Genomic DNA, 21,399 nt, shown 5'->3' on the forward strand with positions numbered 1-21,399 from the left:
GTTCCAAGGCCAACCTTTAACTTTAATTAAAGGGTTCCGGGCTATCTTAAGCTCTCATGCTAGCTCTCTTCCTCCTCTGAGAAAATGCAAACTTGGATCAGCCTGATGAGAAGTGGGCCTATTTTTTTCTCTGGTGGGAAAAGGCAAGTCCGAACTCTGCTCTGGAGGAAAAAAAAAAACCACGGCGTGAATAAAGTTACTAGAAAGACTCATCAAACTGGCCACGATTTTCCCTGCTATGCAAGTTTCAACCTTCAGTAGCTTGCTTTGAAGGAGCCATTTCTGCGATGAACTGTGCACACTTGAGAAGAGGGGCTCTCCATCTGCATAGCCTCAATTAGGAAATGTGTCCTTTTGCTTTTCCTGCAGTAGTTTCACAGGAAGTTCTGTATTAAGCTGTTCCCTTTATTTTCCATTTTTAATAGAAAGACTTGCGCAAACAAGAACCGATTGGGCAGCAGCTCTACACCCTGCCCCAGGAGGAAGGGAAAGTACGCTGAAATTCTGACCACAGAGGCAACACTGACACCGTTTTTCTGCAGCTCTCACTTTATTGAAGGTGGGTGGGAGGGGGAAAGCGAGAAATCAACTTTAATTGATGTCCTGACACTCTAAAGCTAACCCGTTTCTCTCTTCAAAGCAGGACTGCTGTTTATCAAGCAACCTGCTTTTTTTTTTTTTTTTAACTAGGGGGTAAAATGTGTATCACGTGTACCTGACATCACTGTATTTTTTCTCCTTTGGGAGCTGGTTCTGTAATAGTCTACACAGAAACTAAATCTGCCTCCGCCTTTCGGCCGGCATCGATCGCAAATGGCGATAGGCGGATTTCCTCGGTGGCTTGGTTTGTGATTTAGGACGAACTACCTCTCCAGACTGTGCTCTTAGGGGTGGCTTAAACACAGTCTCTCGGCAGAGGGGCTATAGCAGAAACCTTTATGAATCAGCCGGCTCCCAATTCACCCTGACCCTCCCCTCCGCCCCCCTTGAAAACACCAGGAGATGTTTCTGGAATGACAGGTGGCCTCACTTTTAGGTCACTGCTTTAAGGTAATTTGTACAGCTAAGTGAAAAGATCGTCCCCACTCTACATTTAAATGATAAAACACGGGTCTCTGTATTCCCTACGTAAACTTATTTTGACTCATCAGAACTTGGTGTACGTGTAACGACACGGCGCTCTTCTCCTTTGGCGGTTCTTGATTCCTTGGGGGGCTGGCCACAATGTATCTGTGACAGCTTTGCTCAGGTGAGGGAGGGTTCTTGAATCTGGGATAAGTCAGAACTCCACATTTCCCCTTCAAGAATCAGATTCTTCCTCCTCTTCCTCCTCCTCCTGCTCCTCGGCCTGGTCTTTCAGGCTGAGCTGGAGTTCGGTTTGATTGATGGAAACTTCGTTATCTACATGCACCATGATCTGACGGAAACAGAAGTGGAGGGGACAAGGCAGAGCTTCAGTTTCTTTAAAAAGTATGGGAAAAACCAGCGCTAAATCTCTTCCCCCTTCTCTCTGCCCACCCTGCTTTTTTTTTTTATGGTATTTGTTAAGAGCTTACTATGTGCCAGGCACTAGCCTACATACTTCATTCCTCTAATGCTAATTTTCTCATTTTATCTTGATGTTGTCTATTTCCCACCGACCTCTCGCCCATGTCCTGCCTCTGGCCTGGAACACCCTCCCTCTTCACATCTGACAGACGATTACTCTCCCACTTCAAAGCCTCAATGAAGGCCCATCTCCTCCAAGGGCCTTCCCTCACTATCAATCAATCAATCAATCGTATTTATTGAGCGCTTACTGTGTGCAGAGCACTGTACTAAGCACTTGGGAAGTACAAGTTGGCAACGTAAGCCTCACTAAGCCTCCGCTTTCCTCTTCTCCCACTCCCTTCGGCCTCGCCCTGATCGGCTCCTTTTATTCATCACCACCTCCCAGCCCACAGCACTTATGTATCTGTAATTTTTTAAATTTATATTAGTCTCCCCCCCGACCCCCCGGGCCTCCTCCAGACCGTTAGTTGTGAGCAGGGAATGTGTCTGTTACAGTGTACTCTCCCAAGCGCTTAGACCAGTGCTCTGCAAATACTAAGTGTTCAATAAATATGACTAATAATAATAGTGGTATTTATCATCGTCATCATCAATCGTATTTATTGAGCGCTTACTGTGTGCAGAGCACTGTACTAAGTGCTTGGGAAGTACAAGTTGGACTTTATTAAGTGCTTACTATGTGCAAAGCACTGTTCTAAGCGCTGGGGAGGTTACAAGGTGAGCAGGTTGTCCCACGGAGGGGTCACAGTCTTAATCCCCATTTTACAGATGAGGTCACTGAGGCCCAGATAAGTTAAGTGACTTGTCCAAAGTCACACAGCTGACAATTGGTGGAGCCGGGATTTGAACCCCTGACCTCTGACTCCAAAACCAGGGCTCTTTCCACTGAGCCACGCTGCTTCTCCTAGATACAAGATCACCAGCTTGGACACATTCCAAGCCACGGGGAAGCAGTGTGGCTCAGTGGAAAGAGCCTGGGCTTTGGAGTCAGAGGTCATGGGTTCGAATCCCAGCCCTGCCAATTGTCAGGGATGTGACTTTGGGCAAGTCACTTAACTTCTCTGTGCCTCAGTTACCTCATCTGTAAAATGGGGATGAAGACCGGGAGCCCCCCGTGGGACAACATTGTTACCTCCCCAGCGCTTAGAACAGTGCCTTGCACATAGTAAGCGCTTAATAAATGCCATCATTATTATTATTATTATTCCCTGTACCACATGGGGCTCACAGGCTTAATCCCTATTTTACAGATGAAGGAACTGAGGCCCAGAAGCGAAGAGACATAGTAAGCGCTTAACAAGTACCATCATTGTTATTATTATTTACTCAAGGGCAGGTTATGCAGTATTGTACTCTCCCAAGTGCTTAGTACAGTGCCCTGCACAGAGTAAGTGTTCAATACATACAAATGACTGACTACTGTGGGGGAACCTGCCTTCCCCCTGGACCCCCGATAATAGAGGGTTCCCTTCATCATCATCAATCGTATTTATTGAGCGCTTACTATGTGCAGAGCACTGTACTAAGCGCTTGGGAAGTACAAATTGGCAACATGCAGAGACAGTCCCTACCCAACAGTGGGCTCACAGTCTAAAAGCAGTCTTCACCAGTGGACCTGCTTGGGCTTGAGGTTATCAGATGCTTTTGGGTGTGCAAGATTATCTGATAGATGCCCCCCGCCCCGAGACTTGCTTTCACTTCCCCAAATTGGGGGGTGGCACCTTAACTTCCACAGAAAGTCGGCCATTGCATTCCGTCCCACATTTAGAGCAGGAACCTAGCGCTCAATAAATACGATGAAATGAAATAAAATGAACCCAGGGCAGCCTTGGAGTGAAGCTTAAAGCAGCGTGGCCTAGTGGGTAGAGCCCGGGCCTGGGAATCAGAAGAACCTGGGTTCTAATCCCCGCTCTGCCTCTTGTCTGCTGCGTGACCCGGGGCAAGTCACTTCACTTCTCTGGGCCTCAGTTACCTCATCTGGAAAATGGGGATGAAGACTGTGGACCCCGTGTGGGACCGGGGCTGTGTCTGGACCTGGTACCGCAGCGCTCAGAACAGTGCCTGATGCAGCGTAAGCGCTTAACAAATACCATTAATTGTGCAACTCCCTTGTGACACCCCTATTGCAAAAGGAAGCGGTCGGCTTCGCTCCATGGCAGCCAGGGCTCTGAGTGGCATATAATCCAGAACCAGCTTCCCTTACGGGGTGTGGGGGGCACCGCCTAAAAACTGGCCTTCCCCCTGCTTCTGGAGACCTAGACTGCAAGCTCGCCGTGGGCAGGGCATCTGGCCGGTAGACATTGTTCCGTTGCGCTCTCCCAAGCGCTTGGTCCAGTGCTCTGCGCTTAGGTCCAGTGCTCTGCACGCAGTAAGCGCTCAAATATCTTACCTCCTTCCCTTCCCCACAGCACCTGTATATATGTATATACATATTTATTACTCTATTTTACCTGTACATATCTATTCTATTTTATTTTGTTAGTATGTTTGGTTTTGTTCTCTGTCTCCCCCTTTTAGACTGTTAGCCCACTGTCGGGTCGGGACCGTCTCTATATGTTACCAACTTGTACTTCCCAAGCGCTTAGTACAGTGCTCTGCACACAGTAAGCGCTCAATAAATAAGATTGATTGATTGATTGATTGATTTGAAGCTTGTGGGGCACGGGGGGCGAGGCGGCTGCACAAGTGCTTACGTTGTAAGCTCACTGTGCGCAGGGAATGTCTTTTTTTTTATCATTTTATTGTACTCTCCCAAGCGCTTATGACAGTGCTCTCTCTGCACACAGTGAGCACTCAACAGACGCAGTCGAATGAATGAAGATGAGCACAAAGCGTCTCTGGAGCTCAAATCTGGGAGACCGCCAGTTGAACTCTCCCGTCGGTTGCAAGAGGGACCAGAGAATAGGGTGACGTGACGGCAGCTCTAGGATGGATGTATATTCAATCCTATTTTTTTGAGCACTTACTGTGTGCAGAGCACTGTACTAAGCTCTTGGCAGAACACAACAGCACAATAAACACACTACAACGAGCTTACAGTCTGGAGGGTGTAATTAAAAAAGCTGAAAACACCTCAATATTTTAGTCCCCCAGGAAGCGCCGGAAGAATCAATCAATCAATCGTATTTATTGACCTGTATATATGTATATATGTTTGTACACAGTTATTATTTATTTATTTATTTATTTTACTTGGACATATCCATTCTATTTATTTTATTTTGTCAGTATGTTTGGTTTTGTTCTCTGTCTCCCCCTTTTAGACTGTGAGCCCACTGTTGGGTAGGGACTGTCTCTATACGTTGCCAACTTGTACTTCCCAAGCGCTTAGTACAGTGCTCTGCACACAGTAAGCGCTCAATACAACTGATTGATTGATTGATTGAGCGCTTACTCTGTGCAGAGCACTGTACTAAGCGCTTGAATCGTTATTATCCGCTAATGAACAAATGGGAAACTTAAGTGATGGGTTAAATTATGGCTCCAGATCTTACAATAAGGGGGCCAGAATCAGGATCCGAGTTCCGATTCTGAACCTCCGCCAAGTTCAACCTAGTGACGGTGAAGGAAGCTTGGTCCTCTGTTGCCACTTTGCCGAAAAAGTGATTGTGGTGTTGTAGTGAATGGCATTTGTTAAGTGCTTACTTTGTGCAAGAACATATCTATTCTATTTATTTCATTTTGTTAGTATGTTTTGGTTTTGTTCTCTGTCTCCCCCTTTTTCGACTGTGAGCCCACTGTTGGGTAGGGACCGTCTCTATATGTTGCCAACTTGTACTTCCCAAGCGCTTAGTACAGTGCTCTGCACACAGTAAGCGCTTAATAAATATGATTGATTGATTGATTGCAAGGCACTGTATTACGAGCTGGTGTACATACAATCGGACACAGTTCCTGTCCCACATGGGACTCACAGTCTTCATCTCCATTTTACAGATGAGGGAACCGAGGCCCAGAGACGTGAAGTGATTTGCCCATGGTCACACAGCAGACAAGAAGCAGAGTACGCATTCGAACCCAGATCCTTCTCACTCCCAGGCCTGTGCTCTATCCACTACTCCACGTTGTGTGTATTTTTGCATTACGTCTCATAAAAGCAACAGCTGCGGTGCATCTGTGAAAGGTTTCCCTCAATGTTAAGAGTAGGCCGGTCAAAGTCACCGCAGAGGAAAGGTTAATACGCAACTTTCAACAATGCCAACTTGTCATATTGAGCGCTTAGTACGGCGCTCTGCACACAGTAAGCGCTCAATAAATACGACTGAATGAATATAAAGCGAGACCAACCGATTGCTGGGAATCAAGTTCTGTTCACGGGTTACTGAACAGAAGCAGCGTGGCTCAGCGGAAAGCGCTCAATAAATACGACTGAATGAATATAAAGCGAGACTAACCAATTGGTGGGAATCAAGTTCTGTTCACGGGTTACTGAACAGAAGCAGCGTGGCTCAGCGGAAAGAGCGAGGGCTTGGGAGTCAGAGGTCATGGGTTCGAATCCTGGCTCCGCCACTTGTCAGCTGCGTGACCGTGGGCAAGCCACTTAACTTCTCTGGGACTCAGTTACCTCATCTGGAAAATGGGGATTAAGACTGTGAGCCCCAAGTGGGATAACCTGATTGCCTTGTAGCCCCCCCCCACCCAGCGCTTAGAACAGTGCTTTGCACATAATAATAATAATGATGGCATTTATTAAGCGCTTACTATGTGCCAAGCACTGTTCTAAGCGCTGGGGAGGTTAGAAAGCGATCGGGTCGTCCCACGGGGGGCTCACAGTCTTCATCCCCATTTTCCAGGTGAGGTAACTGAGTTCCAGAGAAGTGAAGTGACTTGGCCAGAGTCACCCAGCTGACAAGCGGCGGAGCCGGGATTTGAACCCATGACCTCTGGCTCCAAAGCCCGGGCTCTGTCCACTGAGCCACGCCGCTTCTCATAGTAAGCGCTTAACAAATACCACCATTATTATTATTACTACCAGAACGTGGAGGAATCAATTAAATTAAAAAGACCCTGAAGAACATTCCAAGATACCCGGGGATTCTTGTGATTTAATAGTGATCTTCACTTTTCAGATGCAATAGTGGGGAGCCAGGGGAACACAGAAAAGGGACAGCTTTTCAAACGACAGACTCTGGGCTTACATTTGGAGGGTCCTCGGTTAAGGGCGGAGAAGACACCATTCCATTCCCCTCCCGGGAGTCGATCATCGATTGAAGGGCCAGTTCTTCGACCTGTAACGCCAAACACGTGGATGACTACAGCGAGCCGGGCTGTATCATCATCATCAATCGTATTTATTGAGCGCCTACTGTGAGCAGAGCACTGTACTAGGCGCTTGGGAAGTCCAAGTTGGCAACATCTAGAGACGGTCCCTACCCAACAGTGGGCTCACAGTCTAAAAGCGGGAGACGGAGAACAAAACCAAACATACTAACAAAATAAAATAAATAGAATAGATAAGGTCGCTACGGCCTAGCGGATAGAGCCCAGACCTGGGAGTTCGAAGGACCTGGATTCCAATCCTGGCTCGGCCAACTGTCTGCTGTGTGACCCTGGGCAAGTCACTTTATTTCTCTGAGCCTCGGTTATCTCATCTGTAAAATCGGGATTAAGACTGTGAGCCCCATGTGGGACGGGGACTGTGTCCAACCTAACTTGTATCTGCCTCAGCACTTAGTACAGTGTCTGGAACAGAGTAAGCACTTAACAGGGACTGTCTCTATATGTTGACAACGTGTACTTCCCAAGCGCTTAGTACAGTGCTCTGCACACAGTAAGCGCTCCATAAATACGATTGATTGATTGATTGTTGGGTAGGGACCGTCTCTATATGTTGCCAACTTGTACTTCCCAAGCGCTTAGTACAGTGCTCTGCACACAGTAAGCGCTCAATAAATACGATTGATTGAGGGCGTGACCACAAGGGGGCGGGGCCAGAAGCGAGGGGCGCTGCCATTGGACGGCGTGACCACAAGGGGCGTGGCCAGAGATGGGGCACGGCCATAGGGCGGCGTGACCAGAGGGGGCGTGGCCAGAGGCGAAGGGCGTTGCAATATGACGGCGTGACCACAAGGGGGCGGGGCCAGAGGCGAGGGGCGTTGCAATAGGACGGCGTGACCACAAGGGGGCGGGGCCAGAGACGAGGGACGTGGTCATACGGCGGTGTGACCAAGAGGGGGCGTGGCCAGAGGCGAGGGGCGTTGCAATAGGACGGCGCGACCACAAGGGGGCGGGGCCAGAGGCGAGGGGCGTTGCAATAGGACGGCGTGACCACAAGGGTCGGGACCAGAGACGAGGGACGTGGTCATACGGCGGTGTGACCAGAGGCGAAGGGCGTTGCAATAGGACGGCGTGACCACAAGGGGGCGGGGCCAGAGGCGAGGGGCGTTGCAATAGGACGACGTGACCACAAGGGGCGTGGCCGGAGATGGGGCACGGCCATAGGGCGGTGTGACCAGAGGGGGCGTGTCCAGAGGCGAAGGGCGTTGCACTAGGACGGCGTGCCCGCAACGGGGCGTGGCCAGAGGCGAGGGGCGTTGCCATTGGACGGCGTGACCACAGGGGGGCGTGGCGTCCAGAGGCGGGGAGCGGTCGATGAGGGGCGTGGCCAGGAGGGGGCGTGATCGCAGGACGGCGTGAGCGGAGGGGCGTGGGGCCCGCCCCCCCCTTCCCCCCCCACCCCCGATGGCGGCGGTGGGGGGGCCCGTCCGTCCGTCCGCCCGCCGTCCGCCGTCCGGCCTCACCTTGAGCCTGTTGAGCTGGTCGTAGAGCGCCGCCTTCACCCGCAGCAGCGTCTCCTCCTCCTTGCGCAGCTCCTGCAGGCGGCTCAGCATCTTCGGCCCCGACGCCGCCTCAGCCCCGACGCCGATGCCTACCCCTGAGCCGCCGCCGCCGCCGCCGCCGCCGCCGCGACGCCCCGCGATGACGCCATCAGCCCGCGCCGCGGTCCCGGAAGGAGGGGGCGGCCGCCATCTTGCGTGGGGGCAGGAGGCCCGACTTCCGCTCGGCCTCGCGCCTCAGGGAACCGACAAGGCCGCACCGCCCGAACGACCGCCCATATTCTGTCGTCCTTTCCCACCGTCCTGACCAAGCCCAGATCTTACTCTATTCATTTATTCATTACTCTGTTTATTGACTTTATTTGTACGTGTTTATTCTATTTATTTCGTTACTATGTTCTGTCTTGTTGTCTGTCTCCCCACTGTCCTGACCAAGCCCAGATCTTACTCTATTCATTTATTCATTGCTCTATTTATTGACTTTATTTGTACGTGTTTATTCTATTTATTTCGTTACTATGTTCTGTCTTGTTGTCTGTCTCCCCACTGTCCTGACCAAGCCCAGATCTTACTCTGTTCATTTATTCATTACTCTATTTATTGATTTTATTTGTACACGTGTATTCTGTTTATTTCGTTAATATGTTTTGTCTTGTCTGTCTCCCCACTGTCCTGACCAAGCCCAGATCTTACTCTATTCATTTATTCATTACATTATTTATTGATTTTATTATTTATTGATTGTAATTGTACATGTTTATTCTATTTTTTTTTTGTTAATATGTTTTGTCTTGTTGTCTGTCTCCCCCTTCTAGACTGTGAGCCCGCTGTTGGGTAGGGCGGCCCATTCTGTCGTCCTTTCCCACCGTCCTGACCAAGCCCAGATCTTACTCTATTCATTTATTCATTACATTATTTATTGATTTTATTTGTACGTGTTTATTCTATTTATTTCATTTGGTTAATATGTTTTGTCTTGTTGTCCGTCTCCCCCTCTAGACTGTGAGCCCGCTGTTGGGTAGGGCGGCCCATTCTGTCATCCTTTCCCACCGTCCTGACCAAGCCCAGATCTTACTCTATTCATTTATTCATTACATTATTTATTGACTTTATTTGTACGTGTTTATTCTATTTATTTCATTTTGTTAATATGTTTTGTCTTGTTGTCTGTCTCCCCCTTCTAGACTGTGAGCCCGCTGTTGGGTAGGGCGGCCCATTCTGTCGTCCTTTCCCACTGTCCTGACCAAGCCCAGATGTTACTCCATTTATTCATTACATTATTTATTGATTTTATTTGTACGTGTTTATTCTATTTATTCTATTTTGTTAATATGTTTTGTCCTGTTGTCTGTCTCCCCCTTCTAGACTGTGAGCCCGCTGTTGGGTAGGGCGGCCCATTCTGTCGTCCTTTCCCACCGTCCTGACCAAGCCCAGATCTTACTCTATTCATTTATTCATTACATTATTTATTGACTTTATTTGTATGTGTTTATTCTATTTATTTCATTTTGTTAATATGTTTTGTCTTGTTGTCTGTCTCCCCCTTCTAGACTGTGAGCCCGCTGTTGGGTAGGGCGGCCCATTCTGTCGTCCCACTGTCCTGACCAAACCCAGATGTTACTCTATTCATTTCCTTATTACTCTATTTATTGATTTTATTTGTACATGTGTATTCTATTTATTTTGCTAATATGTTTGGTTTTGTTGTGTCTCCCCCTTCTAGACTGTGAGCCCACTGTTGGGTAGGGCGGCCCACTCTGTTGTCCTTTCCCACTGTCCTGACCAAGCCCAGATGTTACTCCATTTATTCATTACCTTATTTATTGATTTTATTTGTACGTGTTTATTCTATTTATTTCATTTGGTTAATATGTTTTGTCTTGTTGTCTGTCTCTCCCTTCTAGACTGTGAGCCCGCTGTTGGGTAGGGACCGTCCCCATGTGTTGCCAATTTGTACCTCCCAAGCGCTTAGTCCAGTGCTCTGCACACGGTAAGGGCTCAATAAATACGATTGAATGAATGACCAGCTCGGGTTCAAATTTAGGACGTCCAGGACACCCGGAAAAGTGGGAAAAACTGAAAATGCAGCATCGAGACTCTGAGCCCGTTCTCCACCCTACCCCCATCTTACCTCCTTCCCTTCCCCACAGCACCTGTATATACGTTTGTACATATTTATTACTCTATTATTTTACTTGTACATATCTATTCTATTTTATTTTGTTAGTATGTTTGGTTTTGTTCTCGTCTCCCCCTTTTAGACTGTAAGCCCACTGTTGGGTAGGGACTGTCTCTGTATGTTGCCAACTTGTACTTCCCAAGCACTTAGTACAGTGCTCTGCACACAGTAAGTGCCCAATACGATTATCTGTTGCCGACTTGGACTTCCCAAGCGCTTAGTCCAGTGCTCTGCACACAGGAAGTGCTCAATAAATACGACTGAATGAATGAATGAAGCTCAGGACCTAGCATCGTGGCTTAGTGGAAAGAGCCCGGGCTTGAGAATCAGAGGTCATGGGTTCTAATCCCAGCTCTGCCGCTCGTCAGCTGGGTGACTTTGGGCAAGTCACTTCATTTCTCCGGGCCTCAGTGACCTCATCTGTAAAATGGGGATTAAGACTGAGCCCTCTGGGGCACAATCTGATCACTTGTAATAATAATAATGATGGCTTTTATGAAGAGCTTACTATGTGCAAAGCACTGTTCTAAGTGCTGGGGAGGTTACAATAATAATAATGATGGTATTTGTTAAGCGCTTACTATGTGCAAAGCACTGTTCTAAGCGCTGGGGAGGTCACAAGGTGATCAGGTTGTCCCACAGGGGGCTCAGTTTAAATCCCAATTTTACAGATGAGGGAACTGAGGCACAGAGAAGTGAAGTGACACCCAAAGTCACACAGCTAAGTGGCAAAGTTGGTATTTGAACCCATGACCTCTGACTCCAAAGCCCAGGCTCTCTCCATTGAAGAACAGTGCCTTGCACATAGTGAGCAGTTAACAAATGCCATTGTATTATTACTATCTATAGCCCTGACATTCATTCATTTTCAGAGCTTCCACTGTGGGAGCCCCCGACCTGTTCCAGGGTCTCTCACCCTGTTCTCAAGCACTGCTCCTGAGCTGTGGAACTAGATGGTCGGGTGACTGGGCATTTAAAATAATGCATAAAGGGGCCTGTGCCCCTACTGTAACGAATGGGGCAGATGAGCTGAGAAATGGACCAATAGCCCAGCACTCAGTAAATACCACCGATTAACTCCTTGCCTTTTAGATAACATTTGAGTCCTGTCCATGGTTACTCCGTATTTCCCAGTTTCACTGCTTCCTCACCACCCAACAACAGCCACCAGTTGATTTCTAGCTGCCAGCAGTTGTCTTCCAATTTCCAACCTCCCCCTCAGCCTATAGCATACACTGCTGCTTCCCTCCTCACAGCAAGCAGAAATTCTCCCTTGCTTCAAAGACTCTCCCCAACTCACTAATTTGTTTTCCATTTTTTATGCCCAGTTCCCAACCCTCTTTTCCAACCTCAGCTGCTGGGTTTCAGCATAAGGCCTTGAAAAGAGCCTCCACTGTAAAGAAACCGTGAAGTTCAGCTCCTCCCAAGGCCAGGCTGGGCGAGCCCCGCACTGTACAATCCCCACTTTTAGACCATTGAATGGCAATTTAGTTGTTGACATGCTTGGGGACTTAAGTCTGCCTCTTGTACTGAGCCATAAGCCTGAAACTAGACTGAACCCCTTGTTGGGTAGGGATTGCCTCCATTTGTTGCCAAATTGTAGTTTCCAAGCACTTAGTATGCAGCCCAGTCAAGATCAGAGGGTCTACATAACTGAGTCATATATTCTACATGACAAACCTGTCCCCTACTGCAGACTTTTCACATCAAGTTTTAGTTAGTGACTTGATAATTTTTTAAATTTTTGCCACTTTCCATCCTTACAGCACACCCCCCCCCTTTTTTTTTAAAGTAAGGATTGCAACCTCTCCAGAGTAGTTGGTAGTTCATATTTAGGATTAATATGGATCAGATGTGCAACTCTACCTATGAGAAGTTGAGGCACAGAACAGCCCAGTTACACCTGCTGAACCTTGAATGGACAATCAGTTTTGAGAAGCATGGGGGTGGTCTAGTGCAGAAACCATGGGCCAAGTCAGAGGACTTGGGTTCATTGGGAAATCCCAATTTCTCTGGGCCTCACCTTCTGTAAAAACGGGGATTCAATTACTGTTCTCTCTTCTAAATAAGGCTGCAGCCCCAGGTGGGAAAGGAAGTGTTATCTTGTTTCTTACCCAGCATTTATTAGCACGGTGCTCGGCCCATAGTGCTGAAATTACAATTGTTGCCTTGCTCCCCAATAACCACTAACAGTTGATAAAGTTAATGCCATTACTGAAGCCTCTTTATTCCTCAAGAATTGTGGTCCGTGGCAATTAAGAAATACATTAAATTGTGTTTATGCAGGGGGCTTCTTTTCCGCTGCCTTTTTCTCCCCTGCCGGCTTCTTTTCCGCTGCCTTTTTCTCCCCTGCCGGCTTCTTTTCCGCTGCGGCCTTCTCCCCTGCCGGCTTCTTTTCCGCTGCGGCCTTCTCCCCTGAGGGTTTCTTTTCCGCTGCGGCCTTCTCCCCTGCGGGTTTCTTTTCCGCTGCAGCCTTCTCCCCTGCGGGTTTCTTTTCCACTGCCTTCTTCTCCCCTGCAGGTTTCTTTTCCGCTGCCGCCTTCTCCCCTGCAGGCTTCTTTTCCCCAGCAGGCTTCTTTGCTGCTGCAGCCTTCTTCTCCCCGGCATGCTTCTTTTCCGCCACCGCAGCCTTCTTCTTTTCCGCCACAGGCTTCTTTTCCTCTGCGGTCTTTTCTGCTGCAGTCTTTTCCGCGGCTGTCTTTTCTCCCTTCTTCATGCCAGTTTTAATGGGCCTCTTTAGCTTAGCGTATACGTCGGCTTTCGTGATCCCGGCAGCTTTGTTTTCTCTCAGTTTACGCTGAATGGAAACACAGAATGGGTTATAACCAAATGAAATAAATCAAGAACAATCTAGCCCCGTGACCTCCAGTCCACTCACATTCCTGGTTTGGCGGAGGATGGTATGACGGCGTACAGTCTTGGCATACGGGTTCAGCTTCAACATCACCCTCAAGTTCTTCAGTGGGTTCTTCTTGAGAACTCTGCGACGGATCTTCTTACTGCAAAGACATTCTGCGTGAGCACAGATGCAAAGGTTCCAAAATGCTTTTCTTAAAATGGGGGTTTTAAGCACTTATAATGTACCAGACACTGTATTAAAGGGCTGGGATAGATACAAGCTAACTGGGTTGCAGCCTGTCCCACATGGGGCTTACAGTCTTAAATACATATTTATTACTCTATTTATTTATTTATTTTACTTGTACATTTCTATCCTATTTATTTTATTTTGTTGGTATGTTTGGTTCTGTTCTCTGTCTCCCCCTTTCAGACTGTGAGCCCACTGTTGGGTAGGGACTGTTTCTGTGTGTTGCCAATTTGTACTTCCCAAGCACTTAGTACAGTGCTCTGCACATAGTAAGCGCTCAATAAATACGATTCATTGATTGATTAAATCCTCATTTTGCTGAAAAGGTAACAGGTGAAGTGATTTGCCCAAGGACACCCAGCAGACAAGCGGTAGAGGCAGAATTAGGACGCTAGTCCTTGTGATGCCCAGGCCTAGGTTCTTTCCACAAAGCCACATTGCTTCTCACTTTCTGACAATTTACAGCAACCCAAGGCAACGGAGATCTCTCTGGAAAAATAGCACTCTCCGACAAATTCGTTCGTGTACGGGCTCGCACACCGCAGCACTCTGAATGAAGGAAAACAATCAGGCCAAGGACTTCAGCGCCCCAGATAGAAGTACTTACCGTGGAGCACGCAGAGCCTTCTGGATCTCTGGGCTTCTCAGTATCCTCCCAAGGTCTGTGTTGGTCATCTTGTGCATTGGCAAGCTGCGGCAAGAACAGGCACCTTAATGACTGCGCCTTGTGTAGCCACAGGACGACGACGATAGCCCACCCCAAGTCAGAACTTCCAACAAATCGCGTATTTCAGAAACACGGACCAATGAAGTGGAATCTCATCATTTCAGCGATGACCCCTGTAACTGGCTCCAACCCCCTGCCCCGCTCACTTGTAGTTGCTCTTCAGAGTGGCCGCCTTACGCCACGTCCCATACAGGTCGTCCAGCTTGCGGAAGGCGCTCTCGGTCCAGATGCAGAACCTTCCCACGTGGCCTCCGGGGGCCAGTCTCAAAAGGTTCAGCTTGGTCACGTTGAGCAGAGTGATTCCTTCGAAAACAAAGAAGCACCTGTAATCAGAAACCATCAGCCCCGCTCCGCTCCGGCCCTTGGTCCCCCGGGGGGTTTCGATGGAGCAGATCTCTGCTCATGGAGGTGGCCAAGTCAGAACTTCCACCAAATCACGAGTTTCAGAAACACGGACCATGAAGTGGAGGGTCATCACTCCTGGGCAGCAGGCCTCCCCCTTGCTAGGGGGACCTCCCCAACCCCTCCAACCGGACAAGTACCGGGGATATTCCTGAAGGCCTTGATGATCCCGTTGTCCTCATTGTAGATGATGCAGGGGCCCCTGCGCTGGATACGGCGCCGGTTCCGCATCTTCCCCTTCCCGGCACGCATACGCTGGGAGGCGTACACCTGCAAGTGAAAAGGGAAGCGCACCCAAATCAATACTGTGTGGTCACGGTCAAGGTGCCTTTCCTTCCTAAATGAAGAACCCCACCCCCCGTCTCTGGATGAAAACTCAAAGCAGCATGACCTAGTGGACAGAGTCCGGGCCTGGGTTCTAATCCTGGTCCATCGCTTTGCTGCGTGACCTTAGGCAAGTCAATTTGCTTCCTCTGTGCTTCTGTTACCACATCTGTAAAATGGGGATTAACATGAGGCCCCACGGCCCGTGTCAATCAATCAATTGTATATATTGAGCCCTTACTGTATGCAAAGCACTGTATTAAGTGCTTGAGAGAGTACAATATAACAGAATTACAGAAACAATCCCTGCCCACAACCAACTTACAGCCTATAACCTGATTAGCTTGTATCTACCCCAGTGCCTGGCATACTAAGCACTTAGCAAGTGCCAAAATATATTAAAAAAGAGAATTTCTGGTGAGGCTACAGGGGAGAATTCCTTAGCCACCTTAAGAGGTCAAAGACAGCCTCACGGTTCATTAACCTGCAGTTCTGGTTGCCATTCTCCCTTACTGGTTCTAACCCCCTCCTCGTTCAAATTCTTTTTCTGCACGTCCACATAGAAGCCCGGGAGCAAAAGACTGCACCAATCATTTCACGTCAACATTGCCCCAGCACTCGATCCTCCATCATTACATCAGTCAAAGCTCACCTTTTTGATGTCATTCCAAGCCTTAAGCTTTTTGAGAAGGAGAACAGCTTCCTTGGTCTTCTTGTATCCCTCAACCTTGTCTTCGACCACCAGAGGAAGTTCTGGAATTTCCTCAATACGGTGACCTGGGCAGAAGCATTACACTGGTTACCCCTAGACTGTAAGCTTCTTAGGGACAGGGAACGGGTCTATCAACTCTGTTACACTCTTCCAAGAGCTTACAATAGTGCTCTGCACAGTAAGTGCTCAATAAAGACCCGTATATCGATTACCATTAACCACAGTCTATCGGATAAGCGTGTGGATGTTGCCTTTTTGACAAAGTCAGGCTGCCTTCCACCCACTGACATGGAATATGTCCCCCTTCTAGACTGTGAGCCCACTGTTGGGTAGGGACCGTCTCTATATGTTGCCAACTTGTACTTCCCAAGCTCTTAATACAGTGCTCTGCACACAGTAAGCGCTCAATAAATACAATTGATTGAGGCCATGGCAATCTGGGAAGTTAACCTCTCCAAGTTTTTTGACATCAGTTTCCATAACTGAACATCGAGTTCTTTTCACTGGATCATTTTTGCACCTTACGGTCCTGCCGCGTCAGAACTTCCACCATATCATGAGTTTCAGAAACACGGACCAATGAAGTGGAATCTCATCACTTTAGCAGCAGAAACAATGAGTGTGGTAAAGATGCAAATGTAACGACCTCGGGAGATGAACTGGAAACATCTCTGGGTCCTACCAAATTATAAATCCACACAACTTATCAAAGGCTGGCTGCTCTCTTCTACCAAAGGCACGCTCCCAAGCCAGCGCTCACCCCCGCCGGGCATTTTGATCTTCAAAATTCAGCGACCATCACCACTCACCTTTCGACATGACCAGGGCTGGCAGGGCAGAAGCTGCCAGAGCCGAGCAGATGGCGTAGCGCTTCTGAGTAGTATTCACCCTACGGTGCCAGCGGCGCCAAGTCTTGGTTGGCGCAAACATGCGACCGCCTCGGCACATCTATCTCCCCAGTTAAGAAATGACGCTTCCGACTTTTACCTGAACAACGGCGAGACCATTAAAGCTTAGCTCAGTGAGATTTTTTCGTCAACCTTCTGTACCAGCTTCTTGACAGCAGGCAACTGTCACTGAGAACAGAGTAAGACGCAAATTACGGCATCATGGCAAGCTACTATTTCCCTTTATCTCGGAAGACTATATCCCCCCCCACCAATCACACAGTGCCACTGAGTGTGCCTCACCACTCAATGAGGTGAAAAAAGCATTTCCCAGGGCCGCTCTGATCACCGATACTCTGCCAATTTGTACTTCCCAAGTGCTTAGTACAGTGCTCTGCACATAGTAAGCGCTCAATAAATACGATTGATGATGATGATGATGATGCGGTTGGCATTTGACGAAGCCAAAGGATACGTTTCCAAAAGCACCCTGGCCAGAGCGGTGAGTTCCACCGCCCCTCACCCGGGGAATACGGGCAACGGCCCGGCCGGTACCCCAAGACTCAGCACTGGTCTGATGACCTGCGGAAAGAAAAGGGAGCACATTCAATCCCAAGACACCCAGAAGAAATCACCCCTGAACACTGGAATCACGCCCGGCGTCAGAACTTCCAAAACAAATCATGTGGCTCAGAAACACGGACCAATGAAGTGGAATTTCATCATTACCATGAGGCATATCCCGTTTACCCTTTATGTACACGCCCCCTCCCATAACGCAACTTCCAGACTAGAAGTTCCTTTTCAAATCCAGTCTTAGTACATAAACATCACCTGCAAGTTCACTGACAGCATAAGGTTGCCTGTTGTTTTTTCGCAGGTTGGTGTGAACAAAGTTAACGATGTCTGGCCGGATGGGAGCCCTGAAGACCGCAGGCATCGTGACATTTTTGCCAGACACCTCCCCCTTTTCGGAGTACACCGAGATTAATGGACGTGTACATGCCTGGAGGGAAAAAGAAATAAATGGAGACGAGGTGAGTTTCTTCGGCGACATCAGCAAAGGGCCGCGGATCCCATTTCAACAGCTTCACTAGGCATTGCTCAGTCACAGGTAATCGTCATCCAAAGAGCGCCAGCTTCCTGGCAGCAGGCAACTGCCACTGAACGCTTGGATAAGACGCAAATTACGGCATCATAGCAATTTTCCCAATCCTATTGTGGAAAGACAGCCGATCCGCTCGGGCTCGTTTCCAAATAATCTAATTCTTCCCCTTTCACACATCCGATTTATGCTCATCGGGTTAAGATCTCAGGCCCACGGTAGTACCTAAAGGTTCCATATTTAGTTCATCCAAACGATCAAGCCGACATTTAAAACTGTAGCCATTCGGCAGCGCTACCTTTGATCATAAATACCAATTCTGTTAGGGATGAAGGCGACAATCATTCAAAAATGTATATACCTTTTAATTTAGAGAATCGGGCAAACCCGAACCTTGGCACGGGCAGCGAATGGACGGGAAAAGCCGATTTAAAGATGCTTCTCCCTCCCGGGGGGTGGGCAATTTCACCTTCTGGCACCCCAAACCAGTCGCTGTCCTGAGGCTCCTGGGCCCCCCTAAAGAAAAGCCGTGTGGCCTAGTGGAAAGAGCACAGGACTGTCAGGAGACCTGGGTTCGAATCCCAGCCCCGCCACTTGCCTAGCGTGTCTGACCTTGGGCATGTCCCTCACCGTCTCTGGGCCCGGTTTCCTCATTCATTCAATCAATCAATCGTATTTATTGAGCGCCTACTGTGTGCTGAGCACTTTACTAAGCGCTTGGGAAGTACAAGTTGGCAACATATAGAGACAGTCCCTACCCAACAGTGGGCTCACAGTCTAAAAGGGGGAGACAGAACAAAATCAAACATACTAACAAAATGAAATAAATAGAATAGACATGTACAAGTAAAATAGAGTAATAAATATGTACAAAATTCAATCGCATTTATCGAACGTTTACTGTGTGCGGAGCACTGTACTAAGCGCTTGGGAAGTCCAAGTTGGCAACATATAGAGGCAGTCCCTACCCAACAGTGGGCTCAGTCTAAAAGGGGGAGACAGAACAAAACCAAACATACTAACAAAATAAAATAAATAGAATAGATATGTACAAGTAAAATAGAGTAATAAATATGTACAAAATTCAATCGCATTTATCGAACGTTTACTGTGTGCGGAGCACTGTACTAAGCGCTAGGGAAGTACGAGTTGGCGACATATAGAGACATATAGAGTTCCTACCCAACATATAGAGTTCCTACCCAACAACGGGCTCACAAATGAGGATTAAAACACCCTTTCTCTCTCCCCTTAAAACTGGGTAGTCCTACACTGCTGAGTTGCTGTGGGCAGGGAAAGGGTCTACTTCCACTGCACTCTCCCAAGCGCTTAGTACGCTTGGAGAAGCAGCGTGGCTCGGTGACAAGAGCACAGGCTTGGGAGCCAGAGGGCATGGGTTCTAATCCCGGCTCCGGCACTAGTCAGCTGTGTGACTTTGGGCAAATCACTTAATTTCCCTGTGCCTCAGTTCCCTCATCTGTAAAATGGGGATTAATACGGTGGGCCTCACGTGGGACAACCTGATCACCTTGTATCCCCTCCAGCGCTTAGAACGGTGCTTTGCACATAGTAAGCGCTTAACAAATATTATCATTATTAGTAGTAGTAGTAGTAGGGTGCTTGGCACACAGTAACTGTGGGCCAACCTGATCACCCTGTAACCCCCCCAGCGCTTAGAACGGTGCTTTGCACATAGTAAGCGCTTAACAGATACCATCGTTATTATTAGTAGGGTTCTCGGTACACAGTAAGCGCTCAATAAATATTATTCAGTCATGCAATCGTATTTCTTGAGCGCTTACTGTGTGCAGAGCACTGTACTAGGTGCTTGGGAAGTCCAAGTTGGCACCATATAAAGACGGTCCCTACCCAACAGTGGGCTCACAGTCTGCGGGGGGAATCAATCAATCGTATTTATACGATTGATTGATTTATTGAGCGCTTACTGTGTGCAGAGCACTGTACTAAGCGCTTGGGAAGTCCAAGTTGGCAACATATAGAGACGGTCCCTACCCAACAGTGGGCTCACAGTCTAGAAGGGGGGGCACCGCGAGGGGCAGGGAACGTATGACTGTACTGTATCCAACCCCAGCGCTCGGCCTACAGCCTGACAAATGCCCCCCCGCCCCACAAATTTCACTGGAGCGGGCTTTAGGAGCAGAGGACTGCTCCAAGGAAGGAGGGGGGCAACCCCTGCCACCCCCTAAACAGCGGCCCCCAAACAGGCCCAAAAGTAGGCCGCGGCCTCTCCATCCCGACATACTATCATAGAGAAGCAGCGTGGCTCAGTGGAAAGAGCTTGGGCTTTGGAGTCAGAGATCGTGGGTTCAAATCCCGGACTCCGCCACTTGTCAGCTGGGTGACTTTGGGCAAGTCACAACTTCTCTGGGCCTCAGTGACCTCATCTGGAAAACGGGGATGAAGACTGTGAGCCCCCCGTGGGACACCCTGATCACCTTGTAACCTCCCCAGCGCTTGGAACAGTGCTTTGCACATAATAGGCGTTTAATAAATGCCATCATTAGAGAAGCGGCGTGGCTCAGTGTAAAGAGTACGGGCTTTGGAGTCAGAGGTCATGAGTTCGAATCCCGACTCCACCACATGTCTGCAGTGTGACCTTGGGCAAGTCACTGAACTTCTCCGCGCCTCAGTTCCCTCATCTGCAAAATGGGGATGAAGACTGTGAGCCCCACGGGGGACAACTCGATCACCCTGTAACCTCCCCAGCGCTTGGAACAGTGCTCTGCACATAGTAAGCGCTTAATAAATACCATCATTAATCAATCAATCGTATTTATCGAGCGCTTACTGTGTGCAGAGCACTGGGCTAAGCGCTTGGGAAGTCCAAGTTGACGGTCCCTACGCAAGTGGGCTCACAGTCTAAAAGCTGATGCCAATTTGTACTTCCCAAGCGCTTAGTACAGTGCTCTGCACATAGTAAGCGCTCAATAAATACGATTGATTGATTGATTGATTGATAAAAGCTCCATCCACGTTGCCCCTAAGATGGCGGCCGTTTGGCCTGGGCAGGACCGGCCCCGTTGGCCCCGAGGGCTCTTCCCCCACCTCGGCCGACCCTCAGGGCCTCCCTCAGCCCGCCATTAAGGGCCAGAAAGAGGAGGCCGAGAAGGAGGCCCACCCTCACTCACCATGGCGGCCAGCAGAGAGGCCCAGCCACGCTGCTCTCCCTCCAAGGCCTCCCACACGAAAAGGAAGTGCGCACCACCTCCGCCCGCTATATGTATCCCTCTTCCTCTCACCTCCCCTCACAGGATCACCACCCCCAGCCCCCCATTTCCCCCCCGCCCACCGCCTCCCCGAGACACCTTTCAAGCGTTTATTCCCCTGCAGAGCGAAAACACAACCCCAGACCCCCCCTCGACCCCTTCAATCCCTCTTGAAATCGAGGGACTATTTCCTCGGGCGGAGGAATCCTCAGAGGGGCGGAGTCCGAGCTTCCCCGAACGCCTAAATTTCCCTCAGAAGGGGATTTTTTTCCCTTATTTCAGGGGAGAAGAGGAGGGACGAGAGCGGGAGGAAGCAAGGTTTAGGCTGGAAGAAGGGGGGTTAAAGAAAAAGGGCGGTGTGGGAGAGAGCAAGAGTGGGAAGTAGTTCCGGCGAGGCGGGGCCTTGAGGAGAAAGAAGGGC

The 21,399-nt window shown here is 48.9% G+C and overlaps 2 protein-coding genes and 6 non-coding genes across 8 annotated transcripts; all 8 read right to left on the reverse strand.

Annotated features, from left to right (window-relative positions):
* Positions 1–531: 531 nt before the first annotated feature.
* SNAPC5 (small nuclear RNA activating complex polypeptide 5) lies at positions 532–8,445 on the reverse strand. Its single transcript, XM_038767615.1, has 3 exons — positions 8,292–8,445; positions 6,690–6,779; positions 532–1,417 (listed from the first exon to the last, which is right to left on the reverse strand). Exons 1-3 carry the CDS (start codon positions 8,379–8,381, stop codon positions 1,301–1,303), a joined length of 297 nt encoding a protein of 98 aa, XP_038623543.1. The 5' UTR covers positions 8,382–8,445; the 3' UTR covers positions 532–1,300.
* A 4,258-nt stretch (positions 8,446–12,703) lies between these two features.
* RPL4 (ribosomal protein L4) lies at positions 12,704–20,970 on the reverse strand. Its single transcript, XM_038766964.1, has 10 exons — positions 20,901–20,970; positions 17,481–17,652; positions 17,122–17,228; positions 16,569–16,707; positions 15,700–15,824; positions 14,864–14,993; positions 14,468–14,624; positions 14,202–14,285; positions 13,385–13,505; positions 12,704–13,303 (listed from the first exon to the last, which is right to left on the reverse strand). Exons 1-10 carry the CDS (start codon positions 20,901–20,903, stop codon positions 12,785–12,787), a joined length of 1,557 nt encoding a protein of 518 aa, XP_038622892.1. The 5' UTR covers positions 20,904–20,970; the 3' UTR covers positions 12,704–12,784.
* LOC119946275 lies at positions 14,355–14,425 on the reverse strand. Its single transcript, XR_005456381.1, has one exon. It is a non-coding gene; the product is annotated as a small nucleolar RNA SNORD18 (small nucleolar RNA).
* On the reverse strand, positions 14,735–14,804 carry LOC119946272. Its single transcript, XR_005456378.1, has one exon. It is a non-coding gene; the product is annotated as a small nucleolar RNA SNORD18 (small nucleolar RNA).
* LOC119946273 lies at positions 16,293–16,363 on the reverse strand. Its single transcript, XR_005456379.1, has one exon. It is a non-coding gene; the product is annotated as a small nucleolar RNA SNORD18 (small nucleolar RNA).
* Positions 16,775–16,874, reverse strand: LOC119946276. Its single transcript, XR_005456382.1, has one exon. It is a non-coding gene; the product is annotated as a small nucleolar RNA SNORD16 (small nucleolar RNA).
* Positions 17,305–17,377, reverse strand: LOC119946274. The gene has a single exon (XR_005456380.1). It is a non-coding gene; the product is annotated as a small nucleolar RNA SNORD18 (small nucleolar RNA).
* On the reverse strand, positions 17,748–17,849 carry LOC119946277. Its single transcript, XR_005456383.1, has one exon. It is a non-coding gene; the product is annotated as a small nucleolar RNA SNORD16 (small nucleolar RNA).
* Positions 20,971–21,399: the final 429 nt, after the last annotated feature.

The sequence above is a fragment of the Tachyglossus aculeatus genome, chromosome 26 (genome assembly GCF_015852505.1).
Source record: "Tachyglossus aculeatus isolate mTacAcu1 chromosome 26, mTacAcu1.pri, whole genome shotgun sequence".
Classification (NCBI taxonomy): Eukaryota; Metazoa; Chordata; class Mammalia; order Monotremata; family Tachyglossidae; genus Tachyglossus; species Tachyglossus aculeatus.